Consider the following 21,029-nt stretch of genomic DNA (forward strand, 5'->3'; position numbering starts at 1 on the left):
AGCTCAGGTGATCTGCCCACCTCAGCCTCCCACAGTGCTGAGATTATAGGCGTGAGCCACCACGCCTGACCCCTGTGCACTTTAAAATGATTGAAATGTAAATTGTATGTCATGTGTATTTTATAACAATTTTTTAAACCCTCCACATTGATCTCAATGCTCCTCCCTGTGGCCTTCCATAATGTGGCCCCTGCTGACCCCTCCAGCCTCTGTTCTTGCTAAGGATGCAAATAAATAGTTGGATTTTGCTGGGGATCAGAGGAAAATCTGAGGTGTCTGAGATCCCATGGTAGAAACAATGAGTCCGTGAGGCTTCAGAAAACAGGCTACACTCGGAGAGGGTAGCGGATTGTACTGTGTAAAGGCGGCTCTAGCAGCTCTCCAATCCCCCACACCCTTGTTAGAATATGACCTTGCTACTCCTCCCAGGGAGGTTGAGTAGGAGGTTGTTCCCTCCTTGTGAATCAGAACACGCTGTGACTGTGGCAGAAAGGATGCTATATGACTTCTGAGACTAGGTCACAAAAGGTAACGCAACTTCCACCTTGCCCATGAGAGCACTAGCCCTGGGCCCAGGAACTGCCATATAAGCCTCCCAACAGCCCTGATACTACCATATTGTCAAGAAGCCCAGTCCAGCCCATGTGGAGAGCCATATGGAAAGGCCCTGAGATGATGTAAAGAGAGAAGCGCTCAGCCTGCCCCTAGCTGCTCCACTGCCTGCTGTTCCAGCTCCAGCCACTGCATGAGAGAAGCCAAACCACAATCGCCCAGCTGAGTCCTTCCGCAATTCCCAACTCTCAAAGACCACAAGTAATATACAAGGGTCACTGGTTTTAGCCACTACATCTTGGGTGATTTGTTAGGCAGCTACAAAGAAATATGTGTGGCCCTTAAGAGCACAGGTGTTGGTCAGCAGCTTGGTCCCTTTTCCAGAACCAACTTACCCAGGGCTTATTTCCTGCCTCTGAGCCTCAATTTCCTCATTTTGGGAAAGATAATAACAGCACCTACCTCACAGATATCGTGGGAAGACTGAATAAGATAAAGCACCGTCATCACTTGGTAATATGAGCTGTTATTAACACTTTGATCTTTAAAATAATCTCGTGATATCGTGACTTTAGTGACTTCTTAGAGCTGCCCTAACAAACCATCACAAATTAGGTGGCTTAAAACAACAGTAATGTATTCTCTCACAATTCTGAAGGTCCAGAGTTCAAAATCAGCCCAGGCTGAGGCAGGTGGATCACCTGAGGTCAGGAGTTCAAGACCAGCCTGACCAACATGGTGAAACCCCGTCTCTACTAAAACTACAGAAATTAGCCGGATGTGTAGTGCATGCCTGTAATCCCAGCTACTGGGGAGGCTGAGGCAGGAGAATCACTTGAACCTGAGAAGCAGAGGTTGCAGTGAGCATACGCCACTTCACTCCAGCCTGGGCAACAGAGTGAGACTCTGTCTCAAAAAGAAAAAGAAAAAACAACAAAGTTCAAAATCAAGATGTCAGGCGGGCCATGCACCCTCTGAGGACTCTAGTGGAGGATCCTTCCTTGCCGATTCCAGCTCCTGGTGGCTCCAGGTGCTCCTTGGCTTGTGGCAGCATCACTCCAACCCCTGCCTCTGCCTTCACGTGACCTTCTCTCTGTGCATCTCTCCACCCTCACCTGGTCTTCTTAAAAAGACACCAGCCATTGGATTTAGGGCCCACCCCAATCCAATATAACTTCATCTTAACTATAGTAATTATACCTGTAAAGACCCCTTTTCCTAAGTAAGGTCACATTTACAGGTACTGAAGTTACAATTTCAACATGATGTTTTGGGGGCACATGCTGGAACCCACAACAGTCCCCTCTTTAGGTAGTCAACTACAACACCCACCCTGAGCATGTCACCCTGCCTCTCAGGGTCCCACTGACAAAAGGTGGAAGATCAGATGCTGATATGATTACACCCAGTTCTTTTTTTTTCTTTTTTGAGATGGAGTTTACTCTGTCACCCAGGCTAGAGTGCAATGGCGTGATCTCGGCTCACTGCAACCTCTGCCTCCCGGGTTCAAGTGATTCTCCTGCCTTAACCTCCCGAGTAGCTGGGACTACAGGCACGTGCCACCATGCCCAGCTAATTTTTTTTGTATTTTTAGTAGAGACAGGGTTTCACCGTGTTAGCCAGGATGGGCTTGATCTCCTGACCTCGCCTCAGCCTCCCAAAGTGCCGGGATTACAGGCATGAGCCACGGCGCCTGGCCTCTTTTTTTATTTTGAGATGGAGCTCACTCTGTCACCCAGGCTGGAGTGCAGTGGTGCGATCTCGGCTCACTGTAACCTCCACTTCCCAGGTTCAAGTGATTTTCCTGCCTCAGCCTCCCGGGTAGCTGGGACTACAGGCATGCGCCACCATGCCCAGATGATTTTTGTATTTTTAGTAGAGACGGGGTTTCACCGCGTTGGCCAGGCTGGTCCCCAACTCCTGACCTCAAGTGATCCGCCCACCTCAGCCTCCCAAAACTCTGAGATTACAGGCGTGAGCCACCAAATCCGGCCTTAATTCCACCCAGTTCTGATACTAGCTGCTTCCATCACACACATCAGGACCAACGTCCCAGGTGTGGAGAAAAACCAATGGCTACTTCAAGCATTACAAGTGAATCCTCGGCCTGCTGCTACTTCCAAGCAAGGACCCAGCAATCCAGTGGGTGCAGGAGGGAGCAAACTCCACCAAGGAACAAAGGTGGAAGGGGATGGGGGAGTCAGCTTTTTCAATGCATGAATATTTTATCAGTCATCAAAGCGTTGTTCCTCTTGTGGGGCTCTGAGTACTCTGTTAAAAGAAGCATTTCATTGAGGAAATAGAAATGAATATGGGACAGACGCAGATGTTCTAACAGAAGCCCCATGCCACCCTCGCAAGGAGAAGGTGCCTGAGCCCTGCAGTTGCGATGCTGCTGACTTCGTGCTGCTCATGATGGAGGAGCTGCGTGTGCGTGAAGCCCAGGTTTCCATGACACAGAAGCTGCAGCACCAGGACAAGGACTGAGTTCCCTGTGGGGCTCTTTAGACCCTAAGGGTGGGAAGTTGGGAGCCTGGGGTGGCTGAATGGGAGGCAGAAGTGGGCGGCTTAGCTGGGCACTCAGAAGACCTGGCTTGGAGTCTCCGTTCTGCAAACTTCTGGCTAACGATCTTGTTGTGGTTATTATTGTTGTTTGAGACAGGATTTCACTCTGTTACCCAGGCTGGAGTGCAGTGGTGCCATCACAGCTCACTGCAGCCTCGACTTCCTAGGCTCAGTTCCCCCACCTCAGCCTCCTGAGTAGCTGGGACTACAGGTGCATACCACCAAACACAGGTGTTTTGTGGTTTTTTTTTTTTTTTTTTTTTTTGTAGAGATGGGGTCTTGCTATGTTGCTTAGGCTGGTCTCAAACTCCTGGGCTCAAGCGATCCTCCTGTCCTGGCCTTCCAAATTGTTGGGACTACAGGTGTGAGCCACCATGCCCGACCTGGCCAATGATCTTGGATGCATCCTTGACCTCCCTGAGTTTCTGTTGGCTTGTCCATCAATGGGAGCAAGGGTGGGCATCCTCTCCTTGGAGGACAGTGGCAAGGGTCACACGAGCCTTGGAACTTGCCCTGGAAACTCTAAAGTGCTCTGCCATGTTAACAAAGGTTTGCAAGCCAGGGTGGCCCATCCTCAGCGACTAGGGACTGGGCACAGAGGAGGCACTTCCTGCAGGCTCCAAAAGGCAGGTTGTCTATTCTCAAGGGAGAAAGGGAGGGAGGCAGCCCGAGATGTGAAAGGGAGATTCTGAGGCCGGAGTTCGAGTCTCATCCCGGGTTCTCTCACTGTCAGCCTCTACCAGAGCAAGTCTTCTCCTTCGGTGAACCTCAGGTTCCTGTCTGCCAGTCAGGGCATGAGAACATGCTTGGCAAGTTTTCAGGGGGCCCTCACTATGTCTGGGATCCCCCATCAGTCCCAACATTCACCTGCAGGAGAAGGCACCAAAGTCAGCATTGGGGACTGAGGCTGGGTGTATTAGTCTGTTCTCACACTGCTGGTAAAGATGTACCTGAGACTGGGTAAATTATTAAGAAAAAGGTTGAATGGACTCAGTCCTACATGGCTGGGAAGGCGTCACGATCATGGCAGAAGTTGAAAGGCACGTCTTATGTCGCCACAGGCGAGAGAGAGAATGAGAGCCAAGCAAAAAGGGAAACTCTTAAAAAACCGTCAGGTTTTATGACACTTACTCGCTACCACAAGAACAGTATGGGGGAAACTGCCCCCATGATTCGATTATCTCCCACAGGGTCCCTCCCACGACATGTGGGAATTCTGGGAGCTACAATTCAACATGAGATTTGGGTGGGGACACAGTCAAACCATATCACTGGGTTTACACTCTGCCCCTGTCTGTCCAGCCCTAGGGAGATTCCCCTTCCCTTACCTACAGCACAGGCTTGGGCAACACTTATTGAGCTAATTAATCAAGGCAAAATTAGGAGGAAGAGTTGCTGGTCTCTCAAAAGACTAGACAGCACATTATATTCATTGTACAACACACTCTTCCCTGCTACCTTCTCCCTATCTGCTTTATAGAACTTCTTACCAGGAAGTATACCCCACATTCCACCAGCCATGTTTACTGTGTGTCATACCCGTGCACTCATACACACACATGCACAGGCCCTGGAATGTCAGCTTCAAAAGGCAGGTTTTGAGTCACTTTTGTTCACTGTTAAATCCTTGGTGTTTCAAACAGCACTGGTACATCAGGCATCAAATAAGTCACTGTTGAATGAATGAGTCAATGAACATATGAATGAACATATGAATGAATGAATAACTGTATGAACAAGTGAGTGAGCAAGTGATGAGTGAGGGAGTGAATGAGTGAGTGAATAAATGAATGAGTGAATAAATGAATTAGTAATGAGTGACTGAGTGAATGAATGAGGAAGGAATTAGTGAGGGAATGAATGAATGAGTGAGGGAATGAGTGAGTGAATACTGAACGAGTGAAAGAGTAAATGAGTGAATGAATGAGTGAATGAGTGAGTAAATGAGTGAGGGAAGGAGGGAATGAGTGAGTGAATGAGTGAGTGAGGGAGGGAGGGAATGAGTAAATGAGTGAGGGAGGGAGGGAATGAGTGAATGAGTGAATGAGTAAATGAGTGAGTGACTGAATGAGTGAATGAATAAGGGAATGAATGAGTGAGTGAGTGAATGAGTGAGTGAAGGAGTGAATGAGTGAGGGAGGGAGGGAATGAGTGAGTGAATGAGGGAGGGAATGAGTAAATGAGTGAGTGAGTGAATGAGTGAGTAAATAAGTGAGGGAGGGAGGGAGGGAATGAGTGAATAAGTGAGTGAGTGAATGAATGAGTGAGGGAATGAGTGAGTGAGTGAATGAATGAGTGAGTGAGGGATGAATTAGTGAAGGAGTGAATGAGTGAGTGAGGGAATGAGTGAGTGAGGGAATGGGTGAGTGAACGAGTGAGGGAGTGAATGAGTGAGTGAGGGAATGGGTGAGTGAATGAGTGAGGGAGTGAATGAGTGAGGGAGTGAATGAGTGAGTGAATGAGTAAATGAGTGACTGAGTGAATAAGTGAGTGAGTGAATGAGTGAGTAAGGGAGAGAATTAGTGAGTGAATGACTGAGTGTATGAGTGAGTGAGGGAGTGAGGGAGAGAATGAGTGAATGAATGAGTGAGGGAGTGAATGAGTGAGGGAGTGAGGGAGTGAATGAGTGAGGGAGTGAGGGAGTGAATGAGTGAGGGAGGGAGGGAATGAGTGAGGGAGGGAGGGAATGAGTCAGGGAATGAGTGAGTGAATGAGGGAGGGAATGAGTAAATGAGTGAGTGAGTGAATGAGTAAATGAGTGAGTGAGGGAGGGAGGGAGGGAGGGAGGGAATAAGTGAATGAGTGAATGAGTAAATGAGTGAGTGAATGAATGAATAAGGGAATGAATGAGTGAATGAGTGAGGGAGTGAATGAGTGAGGGAGTGAATGAGTGAGGGAGTGAATGAGTAAATGAATGACTGAGTGAATAAGTAAGTGAATGAGTGAGTGAGCAAATGGATAATGATAGATGGGTGGATGGATGCACGGTTGGAGGAGTGAATGGATTAATGGGAAAATGTATGAATAAACGAACGAATAAGTGAGTGAATGAATGAAGCATGGGACAGGTATAAGCGAGTGAACTTATGAATGAACAAAGACTGAATGTGTGCATGAATATATAAATAAGTGAAAATATGAGTGAGTAAATGAATGGACGGGTAGATGACGAGTGAATAAATGAGTGAGTGAATAAATGAATGGATCTTCAGTGCCAGATAGAGCACCCCCTCTGAGAGAAAGAGAGCGGCCAGTTGTTTGCCAGGGGTTCCAGCCAGGTCTGGACCTGAGGGGAGAAATCCGGGCTGAGCCTCCCCAGCAAAGGGACAGGCACCCTAGCCCCTCTTCCTCCTCCTTTTTACCTTCTCATGAATATAAATCCCCTCCTCTAACCCCGTGGTTAGTCCAGCACACCTGGATCCGACCACACCTCCACCTGCTCCGAGTTCTTTCTCCTCTCATCTGGCCCTGGGAGGCCCCTCCCTGGACTTCCTGCATCCACTCCCACCCCTGCAGGCCGGTCCATTCACACAACAGACTTAAGGGTCTTACAGCAATGGTTCTCACCTCCCCTGCACAGCAGAATCACCTGGAGAACTTTGTGAACATAACAGTGCCCAGGTCTGCCCTCGAGTGTCTGATTGCATTTGGCTCCATTAGGGCCCAAGTGTTAGCAACTGGTTGTTTTTTTAAATAAGACTCCCACGTGATGCTAATATAAAGCCAGGTTTGAGAACCACTGTCTCAAAGGCACATCGCTCTCAAGATAGAGTCCAAGTGGAACAGAAAAATAGAAGAGGAGAGGACAAGACAGGATGGAGCAGAACAGATCAGAACAAAATGGATCAGAATAGAACAGAACCAATCCAAATGGATTAGAATAGAGCAGGACAGATCAAAACAGAATGGATCGAGCCGGGCACGGTGGCTCATATCTGTAATCCCAGCACTTTGGGAGGCCGAGGTAGGTGGATCATGAGCTCAGGAGATTGAGACCATCCTGGCTAACATGGTGAAACCCCGTCTCTACTAAAAATACAAAAAATTAGCCAGGCGTGGTGCATGGTGGTGCGCACCTGTAGTCCCAGCTGCTAGGAGGGCTGAGGCAGGAGAATCACTTGAACCTGGGAGGTGGAGGTTGCAGTGAGCCGAGATTGCGCCACTGCACCCCAGCCTGGGTGACAGAGCTAGACTCAGTGTCAAAAAAAAAAAAAAAGGATCAGAATAGAACAGAACAGATCAGAATGGATCAGGATAGAACAGAACAGAACAGAACAGCATCCCAACCCCACTTAATCATCAGCGCCTCCTTACCATAGGCCATGGGCACCGCCCACTGCCTTCTCCCTTCCTGCCTCTACCTTCACCTCCTGTTTCTTTCCCTCAAACACAGAAGCTTCCTCCCACCTCAGGGCCTCTGCGTGTGCTGTCACCTGCCTGGTCTACAGTTTCACTAACTGCAGGTAGGTTCTTCATGCGGATCTCAGTACAATGCCACCTCCTCCAAGAGGCCCTTTCTAATTGTCCTCCCTGCAGTTGCATTTCTCCCAGACACCTTTCATCCCATCACCCTGTTTTTTCTGTTTTGTTTTGTTTTTTGTTGTTTTTTGTTTTTTGTTTTTTTTGAGACAGAGTCTTGCTCTGTCGCCCAGGCTGGAGTGAGTGCAGTGGTGCAATCTTGGCTCACTGTAACCTCCGCTTCCTGGGTTCAAGTGATTCTCCCGCCTCAGCCTCCCGAGTAGCTGGGATTACAGGCGCGTGCTACCACACCCGGCAATTTATTTTTTATTTTTTTTATTTTTAGTAGAAACGGGGTTTCACCATGTTGGCCAGGCTAGTTTCGAACTCCTGACCTCAGGTGACCTGCCTGCCTTGGCCTCCCAAAGTGCTGGGATCACAGGTGTGAGCCATGGCACCCAGCCTCATCGCCCTGTTTTGTTTTCTTCATAACACTAATCACTGTCTGAATCTCTCAGATAGATTATTGGTTCATATGTTTATCGTCTGTTCCCATGTGAGCTAGGAAGGGTGGAGATCTTCTTGGCCACCCCCATTCATGTGTCGCCAGGCCCTGGAACAGTCTCTGACACATAGTAGGTACCTGGCAGGCATTTATGGAATGCATGAATGGATGGGGGAATGAATGAGATTCTTTGACGTTGTCAGATCCTGGAGTGCACATGTTTTGGTTTGTTATTGTTCATTGTTGCTCGCTTAGCAGAGTGTCTCAGCATGTCCCGAGGTGGACATGTGGGACCAGATGTCCTGAGCATCGTAGGACATTGAGAAGCATCCCTGGCCTCTTCCCACTGGAGATGCCAGTAATACTACTCCCCACACGCACTAAGAACAACCAAAACTGTCTCCAAACATTGCCAAATGTCAGGTGGGGGAGAGAATCGCCCCAGCTGAGGACCCTGGCGCTGCAGTATTTAATCCAGCACCTGGGCGCTAGGAGTGCTGAACACGTGTTTTTTGAATTTGGGAATCAAATCTTGCCTCTGGAGCAGTTCCATAATATGACCAGCAGATGGAAGCAGAGACCGCCCTTTCTGTAGCATGGTTGCCCTCACTTTGCAAAAAGTTTCTCAGCCTAGCAACTGATTTTCCAATAGCGCTTATTTAGCCCCATGGGGCCACGTGAGCAAGCCACTCATTTGTGCCTTTCCAGATGAGACAAGGATGTCGCAGCAACGTCCTGAACCCAGGAGCAGACAGCCAGTAAAGAAGTGCAGGCGTTGGTGGGACTCCAGGGAGGACCATCTTGGGATCAGGCAGTTCTGAATTTTACTCCCAGTTGCATCCCTTTCTCTCCTTAACCCCTTAGTCCAGCTATGTTAACCTGCTGGTGCCTCAGTTTCCTCATCTGTACCCTGCTTTGCTTATCTCCTAGTCCTCATCCCGGGCTACATATTTCATATACCTCTCTCTCCTCAACCGTGTGGCACCCCAGACAGCAAGGGCTGGGTCTGGAGGAGTCACTGCCCCCTAGTTGCTGGTGTGTACCGGCCTTCCTTTGGGTGTTTGTTGAATGACTGACTGACCAACTGGCACTGAGAAAAGCACAGGTGCATAGAAAGTACTCAGTGGGTGTCAGCTATGATGATGACAATGCTGATGTCATGGTGATGATGATGTCATGATGAAGATGATGATGTCATATTGTTGATAATGGTGTTGTCATATTTTAATCCACATCAGTATTCCCCAAACCGTCAGCACCTCCCAGAGTTTCCCAAGCCAAAGGCTCCCTGGGCCCTTCCCTACATCTCATGACTTGGAATCTTACAGGAACAGAATCTCAGCCATGGTTTTGGGTTAGAATAGCCTGGAGAGCTCTTAAAAAACACTGATGGCTGGACACCATCCCTAGAGAATATCAGATCAAGGATGTAGCCCGAGCAGCAGGATTTTGGGAATCACCCAGGTGATTCTAAGAGCAGCAAGGTGACAACCCTTCTCTGTCACTTAACAAACACCCCACCTCAGCATTTATGCAAAGTGTGGCTCTGGGCCAGAAGCCTCAGTGTCGCCTGGAAGCTAGTTAGAAATGTGAGTTCCTGCTGGGCGCAGTGGCTCACGCCTGTAATCCCAACAGTTTGGGAGGCTGAGGTGGGCGGATCACAAGGTCAGAAAAATCGAGACCATCCTGGCTAACACGGTGAAACCCCGTCTCTACTAAAAATACAAAAAATTAGCCGGACGTGGTGGCAGGCGCCTGTAGTCCCAGCTACTCCAGGAGGCTGAGGCAGGAGAATGGCATGAACCCGGGAGGTGGAGGTTGCAGTGAGCCGAGATTGTGCCGCTGCACTCCAGCCTGGGTGACAGAGCAAGACTCCATCTCAAAAACAAAAAAAAAGAAAGAAAGAAATGTGAGTTCCTGGGCTTCACCCAGTCCTCCTGGCTCAGACACCCTGGGGGTGGCATCAGCCTGTGAGTACCAACAAGCCCATAGAGTCTCGGGCACGCTAAATGGGAGCAGCACTGCCCCAGAGGACCTGGAGGTGGCGCCCATTCCCAGGGGCAGAACACCAGGATGAAAGGAGGATTGGATTTTTCTGGGGAAGGACGGAAAAGGTATGATTAGTCTTGAAGAGCGCTCTATCAATTGGCCAGCCTCTTGGGAGTCTTGCAGCTTCATATTGCAGACCTAACCCGACCCTGCAGAAAGCCAATGTCATGCCAGAGTTATTTTAGAGCAAAAGGAACTCCAGGCCAAAGCTCCCCAGAGAGAGCTCAATGCACTACAGGGCCCAGGAGGTAGGGCACCCTCTCCCTTTCTCAGGTCCACCAAGGAGCTGATCCAAGGGACATGGGTGAGAAGGAAATGAAGTCGGAGGGGGCGCAAGGACTTTGCAATCTGTAAAACTCTGTGTGTGATTAAAGCATCGTTTTTATTTCTTGTAAAGAGGTTTGGCACTCCCTCAGGCTCCTCCAGGCCACACGGACACACACGGACACACACGGACATGAGCACACAGGCACTAGGATAACAGCCAGGCCCCGAGCTTAGTCCATGGGGACTTGTGGGGGACGGGGGGGTGTCTGGCCTCCCCAAGTGGCCTTTGAGGAAAAGGAGGCCGCAGCCCATGAAGCTCCATGAAGCTCCGGGACCAAACCCCTTCCTCCCCTTCATGACCCGGCGCCCAGGCTCATATGGCCTGGTCCTGCCTCCGTCTCAGGCTGAGCTCACGGGCTGCTGCCAGGAAGGCCCCCCCAGTGAGCAGCTCCGCGATGAAGCTGATCCAACCCAGGGCCAGGGACCAGCCGAAGTGGATGTCCACCTGGTCCAGGAGGGCCTTCTCCTCCAGGAGACACAGCGCCTCCCGGAAGGCGGCAGCTGAATATGCTATGTAGACGCTGATCCCAGCGAGGGTCACCATGGCTGCAGGGAGGGCAAAGGGAGAGCAGATCAACCCCCACCCCGCCCCAGCACTCCCCTCCTCCTCCTCGCCCTGCCCAGCCACGCTGCCCGATGTCCAGCGTCCTCGTTCCTTCCTGCCGCAGGACCTTTGCGCCTGCTGGTCTCCCCACTAGATGCACTCACCCCTGCTTCTCTGCCTGTCACGGACAACTCCTACCCTCCCCGCACATCGCAGCTCAGGCTTCAATTCCTGGACTTGCCTGAGCAGTGATTCCACAGCACATACAGCTGCCCATCACTGCCCAGGTCACAATTGCAACTTTGCATTCGTTTGTGTCTTTTTTTTTTTTTTTTTTTTTTTTTGAGACAGAGTCTTGCTCTGTCGCCCAGTGCGGTGGTGCAGTGGTGCAATCTCAGCTTGCTGCGCTGCAACCTCCGCCTCACAGGTTCAAGCTATTCTCCTGTCTCAGCCTCCTGAGTAGCTGGGACTACAGGTGCTGCCACCACGCCTGGCTAATTTTTGTATTTTCAGTAGGGACAGGGTTTCATGATATTGGCCAGGCTGGTCTCAAACTCCTGACCTCAAGTGATCTGCCTGTCTCAGCCTCCCAAAGTGCTGGGATTGCAGTAGTGTTTGTGTAATTATTTAACTAACATCTGTCTCCCATGAGTTTCCAGAGGGCAGACATGCTCATGTTGGTTTTGCTCATTTTCAATTCCCCAGCACCTAGAATGGCGCCTGGCCCATGGTGGTTTTCCACAGATATTAGATTTGAGCCACATGGTCCAGTACAATAGCTACTGGCCAGTTACACATGGCTATTTAAATTTAATTAATTTAAATAAAGTTAACAGCTCAGTCCCCCATCAGCACTCGCTGCCCTGGCCTGGTTTGCAGCTCCCGATGCTCGGCATGGACTAGGGAACTTCTCCACCATCACAGAAACTTCTACCAGGCAGTGCTGGTTTTGAGAATTTGTCATTGGGTGAACTATGAATGCTAGTATTAATAATAATAGTGAGTGGTTAGAGGAAATGAGAGCTTTGCAATATTTTCACCTCCAGACATCCCTTTTGCTTTTTTCCCTCTGTGGATTCCAAGGGTGCATGTCATCACTGCTTTTTTTCTTTTTTTAAGGAACATTTCAAATACGCAGGGATACAGGGAGCCTTAAGGCAGCCAGCCATGTGCCAGCTCCCACTTTTTTTTTTTTTTTTTTTTTTTTTTTTTTTGAGATGGAGTCTCGCTGTCACCCAGGCTGGAGTGCAGTGGCATGATCTCGGCTCACTGCAAACTCCATCTCCCAGGTTGACACCATTATCCTGCCTCAGCCTCCCGAGTAGCTGGGACTACAGGCACCCACCACCATACCCAGCTAATTTTTTATATTTTTAGTAGAGACGGGGTTTCACCGTGTTAGCCAGGATGGTTTCGATCTCCTGACCTCATGATCCACCCACCTCGGCCACCCAAAGTGCTGGGATTACAGGCGTGAGCCACCGTGCCCGGCCAAGGTCCCATTTTTCAAAACCTCTGGTCCACTGAACCAACCAATGGTGCGAACCTAGCCAATGTCTGTCCACCTGTTGTTTTGTTTCATCTTGTTTTCGTGTGTGCTGCTATTTACTTGACAAGTAAAAATTGTATGTATTTATGGTGCACGGCACAAGGGTTTGATACGCATGTGCACACTGTGGAATGGCTCAGTCAAGCTATTCAACACAGGCACGGCCTCACATACTTAGCATTTCTTTTGTGTGTGGTGAGAACTAAAATCTACTCTCAGCAATTTTCAAGAACACAATAGGCTGTTGTTAATGTGATGTGACCGTGATGCCCAATAGATCACTGGACTTCCTCCTTTTGAACTGAAATTGTGTGCTCTTTGACCAACATCTCCCCCCGCTCCCCTGCCCCACCAGCCTGTTCCATTCTCTGTTTCTGTGAATTTGACTCTTCCGGATTCTACATAGAAAGGAGGCCATGAGGTGTTTGTCTTTCTGAGCCTGGTCCTGCCCGTTTTTCAGTCAATCAAAGCAGTATCGATCAGAACGGCTGATCAGCAGGGGAGCTTGACGGTGGCTGGAACGAGGGTCTCTTGCCAGCTCACAGCCCTAAAGCTTGAAGCCATCAAGAGTTCGGGCAAAGGTAATATACGCGGCTTCTTTGGTGAAACAATAAAAGCGATTCTTGGAAGCTGCTCCCTCTGCACTGCTCCTGTCTTGGAACCAGAGACGAAGTGATTCTGGACTGGAAACCACTCATCTCTTCCAGCTGATATCCCAGAAGGGGAAAATGAACCCCACGAGGTCCTGGGATCCCCCTCCTTTGCTGAGGGTTCATACACAGTAGCCACCGCCCAACCCCCAGACCACAAGCCAGAGCGCCAGGCAGGGTGGGCACCTACCTCCAAAGAGGAAGAGAGTTCCAGTGAGCAGAAGGAGGAGGTAGGCTCGGAGGAGGAAGCTCAGAAACCCTGTCATCCCCCCAAAAACCATCAGGATCAGGCTGAGCGGCAGCAGAATCACAAACGTCCCATGCATGGCTTAGAAGAGATAGAGAGGATACCAGGCAGAGGAGAGTTACTAACATCCTTCATTCAATCAACAAACACTTTCCAAGCACCTACTAGAGCTGGGAAAAATCCACACTGTGACTGCCCCTGTGACTATTACTTCTACTGTTTCTCATGATGATGATGACCATGGCAACAGTGGTTGAGGCACATCGTGTGCAAGGCTGTGTGCTTTGTTGTTGTTTTTGTTGTTGTTTGTTATTGTTTGTTTTGTTTTTGAGACAGGGTCTTGCTCTGTCACCCAGGCTGGAGTACAATGGCATGACCATGGCTCACTGCAGCCTCAACCTCCTGGGCTTAAGGGAACCTTTCACCTCAGCTGCCCGAGTAGCTGGGACTGCAGGTGTGCACCACCACACCCGGCTAATTTTTTGATTTTTGGTAAAGATGAGGTCTTGATATGTCGCCCAGACTGGTCTCAAACTCCTGGGCTCAAGCGATCCTCCTACCTTGGCCTCCCAAAGTGCTGGCATGACAGGTGTGAGCCACTGTGCCTGGCCAGAGCTGGTTTCTAACAAGAGGGGAGCCACAGTGCAGATGCTCACACACATCATTAATTATTCATTACAAGAGCTGGGTGTAGGGAGTACTTGGGATTGGGGGATGGCTGGCAGTGGTTTGTGCTTGGCTCTGCCTCCACAGCCATGGGACCTTAAGAGATCTAAAAGCCACTGTGGTCTTTAGCATGGCATTTGGGGACAGTACTTGCTGATCATTTAGAAGTTATCCTTCTCCCAAGGATAAGGATCCTTCACTGACCAGAGTGCCCGCCCGGTTCTCTACAAGAACATATTTGTCGCCACAAGGAGGAGCCTCGTGCAAGCTTTTTGGGTTGGGTTTTGTTTTGTTTAAAGTTTTTGCCAGCACCTTGATTGCATCATGCCAGCTTTTTGGATGGGATGGGGGAGCAGGGACTCTGTGGATGAAGGGCTTTGAGCATTGAGAGAACTAAAGGGGACACTGTTATTCTCAGGGCATGAAGACCACATGATGTGTGGGATAACCAAAGTGAAGGGGGAGATGCTGCCCCTGGATTGCAAAGCCGAACGGATCCACCTGGAGAACAGTCCTGCATTGAATGTATTTCTCTTGCCTCCTCTTTAATAAGATCTGGGACCAACTCTAGAGAACTCCCAAGCCCAAACGGTCAAAGACAAATATTAATATAATCTATAAAATCAGCAAGTAGAAAAGAATGAATGACATGAAAGTCAAGACCCATGGTGGGGGCTGAATGGAGGAAGAGCAAGAGGAAAGGAGGAAGTCTAAGGTTTCAGGGTCTATACCTCTGCCACTACTTTGGCTCTGAGCTTCCCAGCAGCAAAAGAAAAAAGGGAAACAAGTGCAAAGTTATATTTTTTATCCACCTTTCATTTACCAAATGTGTACTGGGTGTTTATTATGAGCTGGATGCCAAGCATCTTTAAATCCTTTTGGCAATAGGATAGGTATGAAAATAAATACTTTCTTCTCATCCTTCAGTATGAAAATAAATACTTTCTTCTCATCCTTTAGTACAGGCTAAGCATCGTTTGTTCCGGGAAGTCTTTCCTTACTCTGTATTCACCACTGTCCATCCAGTCAAGTGCCCTTCCTCTGTGCCCCCTCAGTACCCCATAGGGACAGGCATTTATTACCTAGTATTGAGGGCATCTGAGTCACTTTTATGTCTCACCTGACAGGACATGAGTTCCTTGGCAAGGAGGATCTTATTTGATCTTATTTCCTTGTGCACAATTGTGTCCCTGAGTTTCTAGCAGAGGTTCTGTTCTGGGACATGGTAAGTGCTGAAGAGATGTGTGTTGACCAGTGTATTGAATGAATGAGTGAGTGAATGAGTGAATTTTGAGCTAGACAGTGTGGCTCTCAGGCAGGAAAAATATGGCAGTTTCTAGGCAATAAGAAAAAAACTGAGGAAGCCTAAGAGATGACCTCATGGCGATGAAAAATATAGACTTCAGAGCCAGATTATTTGCATTCGAATTCAGGTTGACTGTAGGGTCCTAGGCATGTCATGTAATTACTCAGAACCTCCATTTCCACTTCTTATGAAATGGAGGTAAAAGTATACGGCTCACAGAATTATCATGAGAATAATACTTGTAAAGACCATAGGGCAACATGGGGCGATGTAGTAAGATGTGTAGTCTTGTGTCCCATAGAGCAGGCACTAAATAAATCATAACTCTACCAATAATAAAGATGATGAGAATAATAATTTGGTCTGTGACCTCCACTGTGACCAAATCATTTTGTCTTCAGTCCCTCAAGTGGCACTAACTTTGGTGAGTCAAGAAAACAAGACTGAACTTCCTCCCAGGGCTGTCCTGGGATGAAATGTGATTACAGGGGATGAGACCTATGGTCTGTCTTCCTTTCTTTCTTTCTTTTTCAGGGAAAAATCTTGGGCAGGGAAGTACCACATTTCATGCAAAAACCTAGTCCTTTAAAATCCATCCCCCGCACACCATCGTCTCAGACTGTGGCCAAGAAAGGAAATCATTTCTCATTCAGAAATTAATGAGGTTTCCCAGAGCTGATGCAGCCGGGGCGGCCCCATGTGAGTTCCGCAGTCATGCTGCAAGCTGCCTTGATGTCCACATTCAATTAAATGTCTGGGTAAGAACAAGTTACCCAGGAAAGACTTGTAAAATCTCCTGCTGAAATTTGGTTTAGCTTTCTTTGTGTGTGTGCCCTATTCTTCGCTATGTTTTTTTTCCCCAGGATTGTGGTTTTAGAACATAATATTGATTCCAAGTTCTGTTCTACTTGCAAATGTTCCCATCGCTAGCCACATCTCTGAATGCGCCTGGGGAAGATATTCCCCTTTGGAATGTGAATATGATAAAAATAATCATCATCACCAATTTTGTGGGGGCTGGGTTATTTGGGACATGGTGGATATGTAGTTTCAGAGTGAGGGGTTACAGTCAAAAGACCACTGAATAAGAGTCTGTGCCATACAAGCTGTGTGACTTTGGACAAATGACTGGACCACTCTAAGCCTCGTCGGCAAAACAAGAGTAAAAATACTTGCCCACTGATCTCCTACAACTTATTAAAGTCAGCAAACATATTAAGAGTGTCTGCTGTGAGTCTAGCTCCACACTGAGCACTAAAGACAAATAAGTCACAGATAGTTCCTCTCTTACAGGCACGTTGATGGGAGTACCTGTATGATTGACCATCCAAACTACACTTTTGAGAATCAAACAATCATCAACGGTATTAAATTATCTACCATGACCATAGGTGTCTACAGGGACCAGGCAGGATAAACCAGGACAACTGGTCACCCCACTTCTCCGTTTATTGTTTCAGTAAGCACTGATGCAACACCTGCCACCTATGCTCACCAGGGTTTCAATGTCAGCACTATCACTTCTAGCTGAGGGGCTGTAGGCAAGTTACTTTATAACTTTCAAGCCTCAGTTTTCTCATCAACTAAATGGGAATACTAAGAGTATGCACTTCACACGATTGTGTACTGAGGATGAGATAAAATGGACAAACTTCTTAGAATAGTACTTGTCACATCATAAACCTAATAAAAGTGTTAATTGTTATTCTCAGCTTGATATTGGGCTATCTAAATGAAATAACGTGCGTGAAATCTTGCACACCTTTTGGTAATATGGAAAACCTGTTAAAACCAAACACAGATCTAAGGTCATGAGCCCTGATTCCCGTTCATCAACAAGCCTCTCATGAACCCCTGTGATGGAGAGAAAGAAAGAAACAGTTTCCAGGCCGGGCGCGGTGGCTCAAGCCTGTAATCCCAGCACCTTGGGAGGCCGAGCCGGGTGGATCACAAGGTCAGGAGTTCAAGACTACCCTGGCTAACACGGTGAAACCCCGTCTCTACTAAAAAATAAAAATAAATAAATAAAAATAAAAATAAAGAAACAGTTTCCAGCTTCTGGGAACTGGCGTGGCGCTCATAGCTAGACTGCGGTATTCTGCTGGATATAATATCGTAGAACTCCGACATCAGATGAGGTCATCTGAGACCACAACACAATGAGGCCCAGCAAGGGCGCTCCACAGGCTGCCTAAGCAGAGGTGAAAACAAGGTCTCCGTGCCACCCACAGAATATCCACACCTCCTTCTCCCAGCTGATATGAGTGTCCCTACTTGCTCAACACAGCTAGTCTGCCTCCCTGTAGATAAGATTGAGATATTCAGTCACAGAATTGTCTCCGCTTCCTGATATTACCCAGTCCAGAGCAAACCTCCAACTCCTCAGACCCTCCAAAGCCACCCGATCAAAGCCCGAATCCCCTAAGTCCTTCCTAGCAACCTCTTACTGAGACACCCCACGGCTCCCCATGGTGTGTGTTCTCCTTTGCTGCAATAAGTAATCAACCCCAACTTGAACTGCAGGGGTGTCCCCAGTGGTCTCTGGCTGGAGGGCATTGGCAGGGGCCAGGGGCTCTCCCAGGCACTGGCGAGCGGGGAGGATATGATGGAGCAGGACAGAGGTGGCAGGAATCAAAGGCCAGCAGGACCTGGATAATGTCTTTCTTGTGATGTATTCTTGCACATCCTGAATGCCCAATAACTTGCAACCCAGAACCTAGAAGGTAGTACATGCTCCCTGTGCAATGGATGGCTGAGCTAATGAATGAGAGAAGGAAGGAAGGAAGGAAGGAAGGAAGGAAGGAAGGAAGGAAGGAAGGAAGGAAGGAAGGAAGGAAGGAAGGAAGGAAGGAAGGGAGGGAGGGAGGGAGGGAGGGAGGGAGGGAACTGAGCATTTGCTGAGCATCTAATAGGTGCATTATTTTGAGATGGGTATTGTAGAGGTACAAAGTTGAATCAGACATAAATCCCACCTCCTTGGAACTTATAATTCACAAAGGAAGTTCAGATGTAGACATAAATTGCTGTAATGTCAGGCAAAAGTGGTGCCTTAAGAGACTCAGACAGCCATGTGTTAGTTCAGAGATGCCAGGCTAAGTCCACATGATCACAGGCCCTCCATTTAAGGCAGTGAATTTTAGAGGAAAGTGTGGAGTATTTAGAGTCAGACCTGAGTGTGGTTCTTACTAGCCATGTGACTTCAAGCTGCCCCATTGAGCTTCGATTTTCTCATCTGAAAAACGGAAATGGACCATATTCATCTTGACATAAGGACCACAGCAGATGACTGGGGCTCAAGCTCTCATCCAGAGCCACTTCCCTTCCCTCTGCTCTGCAGACCTAATTGGCCCTTTCCTTCTCCCACAGACCCTGAAGCTGTTAAAGGTGTCTGCCTTTAACAGCTAGAGAGGAATGATGCGGGGGCAGCTACTGCGTTGGACTCAAATGCAAACTTCCTGAACCTTGGATTTCCGCCTCAGTTCCGTCATCCCCTGTTGATGGTCTTGGGAGAGAAGGCTCTTCGGTCTGAGGCCAGCCAGATACTCTTACTAACCCTGTGACCTTAGGTAAGTCCCTTTACCTCTCTGAGCCCTCATTTCCTCATTTGTAAAAAATATTTAAGACCTGGCCGGGCGCGGTGGCTCACACCTGTAACCCCAGCACTTTGGGAGGCCGAGGCGGGTGGATCACGAGGTCAGGAGATCGAGATCATTCTGGCTAACACAGTGAAACCCCATCTCAACTAAAAATACAAAAATAATAATAATAATAATTATCCAGGCATGGTGGTGGCACCTGTAGTCCCAGCTACTCGGGAGGCTGAGGTAGGAGAATGGCGTGAACCCGGCAGGCGGAGTTTGCAGTGAGCCGAGATCATGCCACTGCACTCCAGCCTGGGCAACAGAGCAAGGCTCCATCTCAAAAAAAAAGAAAAAATTTAAGACCTAAGACCTCCCTGCAGGGTTGTTTTACAGATTGGCAATGTTTTCTTTTTTTTTTTCTTTCTTTTTTTTTTTTTTTTTTTTTTGAGATAGAGTCTTGCTCTGTCACCCAGGCTGAAATGCAGTGATTCCATCTCAGATCACTGCAACCTCCACTTCCTGGGTTCAAGCAATTCTCCTGTCTCAGCCTCCTGAGGAGCTGGGACTACAGGCGCCCGCCCTCACTCCTGGATAATTTTTGTATTTGTTAGTAGAGACAGCATTTCACTATATTGGTCAGGCTGCTCTTGAACTCCTGACCTCAAGTGATCCACCCACCCCGGCCTCCCAAAGTGCTGGCATTATAGGCATGAGACACCGGCAGTGTTTTCAAAAGCACTGCACTCAACCCTGAGCACATGCATTCATTCAGAAACAAACGCCTCGGGGTCCCCAGTGAGGGCCAAGCCCTGTCCTAGGGCCTGGGGACACCACATTGAACAAGGCCACTGCCCTGATGGAGTTCACAGATGGGCACAGGAGACAGAGTAGCCAGGAAGCAAGGAAACAAAGACCATTGCAGGTTGTGATGTCTCACAAAGGAAGTAAGTGTGATGATGCAGAAAAACAGGGGGCAGTGGCAGGGAGACCTTGTTCTTGGACCAGGTGGTGGTATTCGTTTCCTGTGGCCACTGTAACACATGAAGGTAAACCGGGTGGCTTCCAAGCAACAGGAAATTGGTCTCTTACAGTTCTGGAGGCCAAAAGCACAAAATCGAGATATCAGCAGGACCATGTTCCCTTTGATGGTTCTAGGAGAGAATCCCTCCTCGCCTCTCTCATGTCCTGGGAGCCGTTGGCAATCTGTGAGGCTCCCTGGCTTGTGGCTACATCACTCCAATCCCTGCCTCCATCCACACATGGCCACCTTCTCTTCTTCTTATAAGGACACTTGTCATAGGATTTAGAGCCCACCAAGTTAGTCCAAGGTTACCTCATCTCGAGAGTCTGAATTACACCTGCAAAGATGCTCTTTCTGAATAAATCACTTTCGCAGGTACTGGGGCTTAGTTCATGAGCGTATCTTTTTAGGAGTGACGCCATCCACACAGTGCCGCGTCTTGGATGGCATACAGTGGGTACTCAATAGATGATAGCTATGATTATTACATGGAATTACTAGTAATACTAAAATGTTGGCTGGGCATGGTGGCCCACACCTGTAACCCCAGCACTTTGAGAGGCTGAGACAGGTGGATCACCTGAGGTCAGAAGTTCAAGACCAGCCTGAGCAACATGGTGAAACCCCCTTTCTACTAAAAATACAAAAATTAGCTGGGCATGGTGGCACAGGCCTGTAATCCCAGCTACTTGGGAGGCTGAAGCAGGAGAATTGCTTGAACCTCGAAGGCGGAGGTCACAGTGAGCCGAGATTGTACCACTGCACTCTAACCTGGGTGACAGAGTGAGACTCCATCTCAAGAAAATAAAATAAAATATTGGCAGGGCATTGTTTCATCAATGGTAAACGTGTGTGCTCAAGTGCAGAGATATTTTAGATGCGAAATGCTTTGTTGCAAGTCAAGAGAAAAGCAAGCCCAGAAATCAGCAAAGATGTTCACACCAAAAACAAACAAAAGAAGTGTTTGTGACTGCTCCATTATCGTGCTGTTGGAAGAGCTGCTCAAGGG

At 48.4% G+C, this 21,029-nt stretch overlaps 1 protein-coding gene and 1 long non-coding RNA gene across 4 annotated transcripts in view; one reads left to right on the forward strand and one right to left on the reverse strand.

The window, feature by feature from the left end:
• LOC105467803 (transmembrane protein 114) overlaps positions 1–21,029 on the reverse strand; it is a 51,929-nt gene that overhangs the window by 19,062 nt on the left and 11,838 nt on the right. For 2 of the 3 annotated variants that reach the window (XM_011717527.3, XM_011717529.2), the window contains exons 3-4: positions 13,390–13,527; positions 9,529–11,002 (exon numbers count right to left, since the gene is read on the reverse strand). The exons of the other annotated variant lie outside the window; for it this stretch is intronic. In XM_011717527.3, coding sequence (XP_011715829.1) covers positions 10,770–11,002; positions 13,390–13,527 — 371 coding nt within the window. In that variant the 3' untranslated portion in view covers positions 9,529–10,769. Of the gene's footprint in view, positions 1–9,528; positions 11,003–13,389; positions 13,528–21,029 lie in introns of those variants that run through there. 3 annotated transcript variants of the gene reach the window in all.
• LOC139359822 (uncharacterized) overlaps positions 1–21,029 on the forward strand; it is a 41,991-nt gene that overhangs the window by 1,156 nt on the left and 19,806 nt on the right. The window contains exon 2 of the long non-coding RNA XR_011616296.1: positions 18,785–18,984. This is a non-coding gene — a long non-coding RNA (uncharacterized lncRNA). The remainder of the gene's footprint in view (positions 1–18,784; positions 18,985–21,029) is intronic.

The sequence above is a fragment of the Macaca nemestrina genome, chromosome 18 (assembly GCF_043159975.1).
Source record: "Macaca nemestrina isolate mMacNem1 chromosome 18, mMacNem.hap1, whole genome shotgun sequence".
NCBI lineage: Eukaryota > Metazoa > Chordata > Mammalia > Primates > Cercopithecidae > Macaca > Macaca nemestrina.